The sequence below is a fragment of the Hyla sarda genome, chromosome 2 (assembly GCF_029499605.1).
Source record: "Hyla sarda isolate aHylSar1 chromosome 2, aHylSar1.hap1, whole genome shotgun sequence".
In the NCBI taxonomy this organism is placed as follows: domain Eukaryota; kingdom Metazoa; phylum Chordata; class Amphibia; order Anura; family Hylidae; genus Hyla; species Hyla sarda.
In genome coordinates, this window is record NC_079190.1 from 239,166,033 (window position 1) to 239,175,404 (window position 9,372).

The following is a 9,372-nucleotide window of genomic DNA, read 5'->3' on the forward strand; positions in this document are numbered from 1 at the left end:
CAGTACAGGGATAATACACACAGTGATGTCACAGTACAGGGATAATATACAGAGTGATGTCACAGTACAGGGATAATATGCAGAGTGATGTCACAGTGCAGGGATAATACACAGTGATGTCACATTACAGGGATAATACACACAGTGATGTCACAGTACAGGGACAATACACAGAGTGATGGCACAGTACAGAGATAATACACAGTGATGTCACAGTACAGGGATAATACACACAGTGATGTCACAGTACAGGGATAATACACAGTGATGTCACAGTACAGGGATAATACACACAGTGATGTCACAGTACAGGGATAATACACAGAGTGATGGCACAGTACAGAGATAATACACAGTGACGTCACAGTACAGAGATAATACACAGTGATGGCACAGTACAGGGTTAATACACAGTGATGTCACATTACAGGGATAATACACAGAGTGATGGCACAGTACAGAGATAATACACAGTGATGTCACAGTGCAGGGATAATACACAGTGATGTCACAGTACAGGGATAATACACAGTGATGTCACAGTACAGGGATAATACACAGTGATGTCACAGTATAACCATCTCACAGCCGGACCACCATGTAATTTCAGCAGAAAATAAAGCAGGGCCTCATGTTCAAGTTTCGCCTAAGGCCTCACAAAGTCTAGAGCCGCCTCTGGTCGGCCCTACCATGGGACCCGGTGGGACCATAAGTCCCAGGTGGCACATTTCAGGGGCGGCATTTTGCTGCCCCCCTTTTTTTTGTGCCTAGTAGGTTCATGGTAGGGTTGGCGCCGCCGCTGCTCACTGTTCTAAAGCAGCTGTGGGGTATAATAGCCGACCAGGGTCTGACGAGGGACGTCGCACAAGTGACGTACTTCTGCAGACCCGCTCAGGAGGACGTCAGTGACGTCACTCGTCAGGCCGCTGCCGGAGAGGAGAAGCGCTGTGCAGGGCAGGTAAGTGTGTCTCTGTGTGAGTCTGTGTCTGTCTGTGTGATTGGGGGGGGGCTATGGCTACCTAATGTGAGGAATCTATGCTACCTAATGTGGAGAAACTATGTTACCTAATGTGGGGAATCTGTGCTACCTAATGTGGGGAAACTATGCTGCCTAATGTGGGGAAAGTATGCTACCTAATGTGGGGAAGCTATGCTACCTAATGTGGGGAAACTATGTTACCTAATGTGGGGAATCTGTGCTACCTAATGTGGGGAAACTATGCTACCTAATGTGGAGAAACTATGTTACCTAATGTGGGGAATCTGTGCTACCTAATGTGGGCAAACTATGCTACCTAATGTGGGGAAACTATGTTACCTAATGTGGGGAAACTATGTTACCTGATGTGGGGAATCTGTGCTACCTAATGTGGGGAAACTATGCTGCCTAATGTGGGGAAAGTATGCTATCTAATGTGGGGAAGCTATGCTACCTAATGTGGGGAAACTATGTTACCTAATGTGGGGAATCTGTGCTACCTAATGTGGGGAAACTATGCTACCTAATGTGGAGAAACTATGTTACCTAATGTGGGGAATCTGTGCTACCTAATGTGGGCAAACTATGCTACCTAATGTGGGGAAACTATGTTACCTAATGTGGGAAAACTATGTTACCTGATGTGGGGAATCTGTGCTACCTAATGTGGGGAAACTATGCTACCTAATGTGGGGAAACTATGTTACCTAATGTGGGGAATCTGTGCTACCTAATGTGGGCAAACTATGCTACCTAATGTGGGGAAACGATGTTACCTAATGTGGGGAAACTATGTTACCTGATGTGGGGAATCTGTGCTACCTAATGTGGGGAAACTATGCTACCTAATGTGGGGAAACTATGTTACCTAATGTGGGGAATCTGTGCTACCTAATGTGGGGAAACTATGCTACCTAATGTGGGCAAACTATGTTACCTAATGTGGGGAATCTGTGCTACCTATTGTGGGGAAACTATGCTACCTAATGTGGGGAAACTATGCAACCTAATGTGGGCAAACTATGCTACCTATTGTGGGGAAACTGCTACCTAATGTAGGGAATCTATGCTACCTAATGTGGGGAAACTATGCTACCTAATGTGAGGAAACTATGCTACCTAATGTGGGGAATCTATGCTACCTAATGTTGGGAATCTATGCTACCTAATGTGGGGGGCTTGAATGAGCTGTGGCATATGGGAGGCCTTAATAAATAATTAGAAACTTATACAGCAAGTGACATATGGGGGTCCACCTGAGTAAGTGACACATGGAGGGGGGTGCTGAACAATTGATGTTTTTTTTTTGGGGGGGGGCGCAGGCACATTCTTTGCACAAGGGCCCTCTGCTGTCTGTGTCGGCCCCTGGGTAGAGAATAAGGGGTAAAGTGGAACATAGAACAAATGCAGTTATTTTTTTCTTAATTTTTTTTTAATGAAGTAAACGAGATAAAGGTAAGCAATGACTTTTCCTCAGTCTGAAGCGCGGTCCTCATCGGCAGGAAGCAGTGAGGAGGAGGAGGATGACGGAGGTTCTGATTCCATCTCTGCTTCTTTTTCGTCCCTCTCTATATATAGGGCCGCGGCCATGAAGAAGGCCCCTCCGATGACTGCCATTATGGTGCAGGTCATGAGGGCATACTCCAGGCTGCGGTATTTCAGAAGAGGGGATTTGGCATATCCTCGTTCGTAGGTGTCAGATATCAGGCCGATGAGGTACGGGCTGCCGGCGTCACCTAGGAGGTGATAGATTGTCATCTGCACGGCCAGGGCTGAAGATCTCCTCCACGGAGTTACTACTTTTAGTATAATGTCAGATATGAGGGTGAAATTTACTGACAGAAGCGTCTCTCCGATGAAGATGAAGATGTTGGTGGCAACGAGGCTAATGTTGCCAAAAGTCAATGCCAACAGAAGAAAAGGGGCGGAGAGCATCATCGCGCATCCACACACAAGCGGGTCCGCCCGTGGGTTGGATTTGCGATATCTTTTACTTATCTCCGTCCCTGCTACAACTCCCAGAATGCCGGAAACGACTGTAACCACACCAAATATTAGGATGTCGTGATAGTCACACGGTTCAGCACGGCAAGGGTCCTTCTCTTGTAGGAGTGTTCGTGCGTGGGTCAGGTATGACGGACCCCATACACCTATGGCTCCCACTATGAAGGATACAGCCGTCGATCCCATGGTGGTTAACATGAAGCTTCGATTTTTAAATAGTTTTTTCAGATCTGTCGCCCATTTGGCAAACTTCTGGGATTTGTTGTTCTTCTTCCCGTTTGTAGTCGTTCTTGGAAGCTCCTTTGTGACCAAAATCATCAAAGCTACAGCTATGAGACCCAGGCCAGGGGTGACCCGAAATGCCCAGTGCCAATCACCCCTTGCTGCATCAGTCACTTTGGGCCCGATGATGTATCCTAGTCCGCAGCCCACAGGTATGACGGAATAAAACACGTTCAGCATGCGGGTCCGCTGGTCACTTGTAAAAAGGTCTGCAATGATGGAGGGGGCGATGGTGCAGAAAGTCGCCTCTCCGGCTCCAACCAGTCCACTTGTCAGCAGGAAGAGCAGGAAATACCCGTCAGGGATGAATGACAGGGTAAGTGTCATGCTCAGCCAAACGATGACTCCTGCGCAAACAGTATATTTCTTATTACAGTGGTCGCCCAAATATCCGGCAATTGGTGCGACCAGCACGTAGCTTCCAATGAACAATGTATTCAATAAGCCGGACAGACTAGCATTGGTGTCATATGCTTTCTGTATATAAGGCAGCACCCCCGCCACGCTGGAGCGATTTGCATAGATGAGCAAATTAACAAAGGCGAGGATCACTATGGTGATGATGGAACGTGCGGTGGACATCACGCTTAGAGATGGCAGGTTCTGCCTCTCAGGGATATCGCCCTTTTCTACATCCATATCACTATGGTCCTCCATTGCTTCTTCCTCCTCCTTCAGCAATGGGTCTTGTGGAGAGGCCATGGTCACAGGTCAGAGCCTGAAAACGCTAGAGAGAGAGAAATAAGTGAACACATTAGACAACATGTCATCATTCCTGTCATTATACAATAGATCCTTCATACAGAGCAGAAATGTCCAGCACAGAACCACAAGCTAACACTAAGACCATGGCAGCCTCAGAAGAAGACGCTTCTCTATAAGTGTTTTATATGGAGACGTCTTCCCTGAGGTTACCAATGTTTGATAACCCTGAACCTGTCCGGTCCTAGTAATATCTGATAACCCTGAACCTGTCCGGTCCTAGTAATATCTGATAACCCTGAACCTGTCCGGTCCTAGTAATATCTGATAACCCTGAACCTGTCCGGTCCTAGTAATATCTGATAACCCTGAACCTGTCCGGTCCTAGTAATTTCTGATAACCCTGAACCTGTCCGGTCCTAGTAATATCTGATAACCCTGAACCTGTCCGGTCCTAGTAATATCTGATAACCCTGAACCTGTCCGGTCCTAGTAATATCTGATAACCCTGAACCTGTCCGGTCCTAGTAATATCTGATAACCCTGAACCTGTCCGGTCCTAGTAATATCTGATAACCCTGAACCTGTCCGGTCCTAGTAATATCTGATAAACCTGAACCTGTCCGGTCCTAGTAATATCTGATAACCCTGAACCTGTCCGGTCCTAGTAATATCTGATAACCCTGAACCTGTCCGGTCCTAGTAATTTCTGATAACCCTGAACCTGTCCGGTCCTAGTAATATCTGATAACCCTGAACCTGTCCGGTCCTAGTAATATCTGATAACCCTGAACCTGTCCGGTCCTAGTAATATCTGATAACCCTGAACCTGTCCGGTCCTAGTAATATCTGATAACCCTGAACCTGTCCGGTCATAGTAATATCTGAAAACCCTGAATCTGTCCTAGTAATGGCGGATTATAAGGGCTTGGCTGTATGGTCACTGGGCCATGTGAACTTCATACTGTAGATACAATTGGGCTATCCTGCTATATACATTTACTAATAATGAACCTACCCCATCTCATTGGGATCTATCCGTCCCCTATATGACTTTCTGCCACTAGTTGATTTGAAAATGTTCCCTTTCGGAGTACCCAGAGTATTTCTATTGTTAGTACACACAGAATTCTATTATATACTATTATATTTCTGCCCTAATCTTTCTGTTATTCTTTTACTACACCACCAAATCTTTCTCATAGACTTATATCTTTTAGAACTTCATGAATTAGGACTCTTTTTCTTGGGGGCTTTTTTGGGCATAATTGCATTTTAGCAGTTTTGCAAGAAAAAGCTCTGGTCATGATACTATCTGTGCGTTTTATTATGTTTAATGCCTAAGCCAAGTATTGTCACAATGCTATGAGAAATATAACTTTTGTTATTTCTTTTGGAAATTAATTTCTTGTTTTTTTTTTGCTAAAAAATAAAGCAACAGCAATAAAAAAAAAACTGTCAAACAAAAAGCCCTGTGTATGTATGAATAGAAAAGGCTGAGACTTACCTTGTGGTTCTCTCTTCAGATAAGGAACGGTCAAAATCTTGAATTCTCTATCGCAAATAGAAACTCTCAAACAAACACTTTGCACCACAGGTTGTGAATGCAAAACACACTGAAGAGACTGCAGCCGGCGCGCACCTCCTTGTACAGCTTACGGTGACATCATCACAAGCATGTGTGACATCACAGGGTTCTAAACCATCTTCAGGTATGTGTATATCTGTATAGTAAATGTGAGTAGCCATATTAGTCCAGTGATGCAGATTGTAATACCTTTTTTATTGGACTAACAGAATTTTGTAGAGACAAACTTTTGGGATTCCTCCCTGATAATTTATAAAGTCCTTTGATCATTAGTCCTTGACTATTGGACTTGATAAAGGGAGGAATCCTGAAAGCTTTTCTCTACAAAATTCTGTTAGTCCAATAAAAAATGTATTACAAGAGACTGCAACATATTTTTTGATTTGTGTGTGTATATATGTGAAAAAATGAAAACTATTTATTCATCCCAAATGTGCAAAGAGCAACGTTTCAATGGTCTCACACCATCATTATCAAGCCACTTGATAATGATGGTGTGAGACCATTGAAACGTTGCTCTTTGCACATTTGGGATGTATAAATAGTTTTCATTTTTTCACCATACCTTGAGTGCCACAGCATTTTCCTTGGAACTACGTATGCAGGATCCTGGACCCGGATCCTAGCTGGAGGCACCTACTTTTAGGAGTGCTGCTTTCTTCTTTGACATATATATATATATATATATATATATATATATATATATATATATATTAATATACACCTAGAAATACATCAAGTACATAAAAACATCTTTTAGAAGAATATTTCTCCAGGCCTGCCGAGTATATCCCCGTACTTCACAGTGTCTTCTTAGTTTATATATTTTAATCTTTTGACCTTTTAACCCCACTAAGACCAAGGGAATCCTAAGACTTAAAGGGGTATTCCAGGCCAAAACTTTTTTTTATATATCAACTGGCTCCAGAAAGTTAAACAGATTTGTAAATTACTTCTATTAAAAAATCTTAATCCTTTCAGTACTTATGACCTTCTGAAGTTAAGGTTGTTTTTTTTCTGTCTAAGTCCTCTCTGATGACACCTGTCTCGGGCAACGCCCAGTTTAGAAGCAAATCCCCATAGCAAACCTCTTCTAAACTGGGCGTTTCCCGAGACAGGTGTCATCAGAGAGCACTTAGACAGAAAATAACAACCTTAACTTCAGAAGCTCATAAGTACTGAAAGGGTTAAGATTTTTTAATAGAAGTAATTTACAAATCTGTTTAACTTTCTGGATCCAGTTGATATATATATATATATATATATATATATATATATATATATATAAAAGTTTTTGCCTGGAATACCCCTTTAAGATTGAACCGATTATTATTGATATATGTCATGAATGCATCAACGGTCAGATGGTCGGACGACCAAATGATGACCACATCGTCTACATACCTCCCATACCATGCGAGGCTTGTGGAAAATGGATTGGTGTCAGAAAAAATAAACTGCTCCTCCCACCAAAAAACAAAAAGCTTAGCCCGAGCTGGTGATGACTTTGCTCCCATTGAAGCACCCGTGCGCTGCAAATAAAAATTGTTACCAAACATAAAATAATTGTGTTTTAACACAAAATCTAGCATATGCAAATTTTCGTATATGCGAAAATTCGCACACCAGTCACACACAGTAGTATTAGAGCCTTCTTTACACCACACAAGCTGGAAGCAGAGAGGGATAATCACTGTGATGTACTGTGAAAAAAAATAAAATAAAATAAAAAAAAAACACGAATATTCGTCATTACGAATATATAGTGCTATATTCACGGATATTCGCGAATTCGCGAATATGCGATATTCGCGAATAAAATTTGCATTGCGAATATTCGCGAGCAACACTACTATCCAATCTCCTTGTTCCCAGTATGGTGGACACGGCTAGTGTTACCACCCAGTGGATTAGCACCAAGGGCTTCCACAAGTGTGGTAAATCGCGGTGTGTGGTATGTCCCTTTGCCGAAAAATGCCAGAAAATAGAAGGTACGGTGGATGGCAAATGCCATGTCATTCACAACTTTATAAACTGTGATAGCACTTTTGTTTTATATAAAATCATGTGCACACAATGTCACTTAACATATGTGGGTTCCACCAAAAGGTCCCTTAAAAAACGCATGCAAGAGCACATTAGACATGCTGCTGGCCCTTTAAGCTCGAACATTTCTAACATATCTAAACATTTTCTAATATGTCATAATTCAGACACCACTTCCCTCAGGTTCTCAGGCATTGAGAAGGTGAACCTAAATAAAAGGGGAGGTGACCATATTCGATCCCTCCACAATAGGGAAATCATGTGGATTTATCTTTTGAATTGCATTCAACCCCATGGTCTAAATAGCAAAACAGATTTAATATTACATTACTGATATGTCTCCGAATAATTTATCTGTGTTTGGTCCCATGTTTTTGTTTTAATCACGCGCACATGTGATTGTGATGTTTTCAAAACATTGTCTCTCCATCTGTTGCAAAACTACAACTCCCAGCATGCTCGGACAGTCTTAAGCTGGAAGTTAGAGTTTTGCAGCAGAAGGTGGCATTTTGGTGGGTAGTTGGGCCCTTAGTCCAGTGTTTCCCAACCTGAGTGCCTCCAGCTGTTGCAAAACTGCAACTCCCAGCATGCCCAAACAGCCAAAGCCTGTTTGGAAAACACTGGACTAAGGGCCTACCTACCAAATGTAACGTGGCCACCCACCTACCAACCAAACATATACCTGCCTACCTACCAACCAAACATATTGCCTACCTAGCAAATGCTTTTCCTGTCTACCTAACAAACGTATACCGTATATACTCGAGTACAAGCCGAGTTTTTCAGCACGATTTTTCGTGCTGAAAACACCCCCCTCGGCTTATACTCGAGTGAACTCTCCGCCCTCAGTGGCCTTCAACCTGCGGACCTGCAGAGGTTTCAAAACTACAACTCCCAGCAAGCCCGGGCAGCCATCGGCTGTCCGGGCTTGCTGGAAGTTGTAGTTTTGAAACCTCTGGAGGTCCGCAGGTTGAAGACCACTGCGGCCTTCGACATCATCCAGCCCCTCTCACCCCCTTTAGTTCTGTACTCATCTCCGCTCGGCGCTGGTCCGGTGCTGCAGGACTGTCCGGTGGGGAGGTTGTCCGGTGGGATAGTGGTTCCGGGCTGCCATCTTCATCGGGGGGGGCCTCTTCTCCACGCTTCGGGCCTGGAATAGTCACGTTGCCTTGACGACGACGCAGAGGTACGTTCATTACCAACGTCCCTCTGCGTCATCGTCAAGGCAACGCCTCTATTCCGGGCCCGAAGCGCAGAGAAGAGGCCCCCCGGTGAAGATGGCAGCCCGGAACCACTATCCCACCAGACGACCTCCCCACCGGACAGTCCTGCAGCACCGGACCAGCTCCGAGCGGAGGTGAGTACAGAACTAAAGGGGGTGAGAGGGGGCTGGATGATGTCAAAGGTCTTATAGTGGTCTTCAACCTGCGGACCTCCAGAGGTTTCAAAACTACAACTCCAGCAAGCCCGGACAGCCGATGGCAAGGGGATGATGAAGGGGGGTGTGGGATGATGAAGGGGGGATGATGACAGGCGGTGATGATGAAGGGGGGATGATGAAGGGGGGATGATGACAGGGTGATGATGACAGGGTGATGATGATGAGGGTGTTAATGACAGGGGTCTGGATGATGACAGGGGGGGATGATGTATTTCCCACCCTAAGCTTATACTCGAGTCAATAACTTTTCCTGGGATTTTGGGGTGAAATTAGGGGCCTCGGCTTATATTCGGGTTGGCTTATACTCGAGTATATACGGTAATCTACCTA

General features: G+C 44.3%; 1 protein-coding gene across 1 annotated transcript; it reads right to left on the minus strand.

Moving 5' to 3' along the window:
* Positions 1 to 2,433: 2,433 nt before the first annotated feature.
* Positions 2,434 to 5,570, minus strand: LOC130355891 (protein spinster homolog 1-like). Its single transcript, XM_056556710.1, has 2 exons — positions 5,475 to 5,570; positions 2,434 to 3,992 (listed from the first exon to the last, which is right to left on the minus strand). The coding sequence occupies exon 2, from the start codon at positions 3,965 to 3,967 to the stop codon at positions 2,453 to 2,455; it is 1,515 nt and encodes a 504-aa protein (XP_056412685.1). The 5' UTR covers positions 3,968 to 3,992; positions 5,475 to 5,570; the 3' UTR covers positions 2,434 to 2,452.
* Between the last annotated feature and the right edge of the window lie 3,802 nt (positions 5,571 to 9,372).

What these genes read in the sequence shown, in the direction of transcription:
- LOC130355891 (XM_056556710.1), bottom strand. Translation starts at nt 3,967, where the DNA reads ATGGCCTCTCCACAAGACCCATTGCTGAAGGAGGAGGAAGAAGCAATG.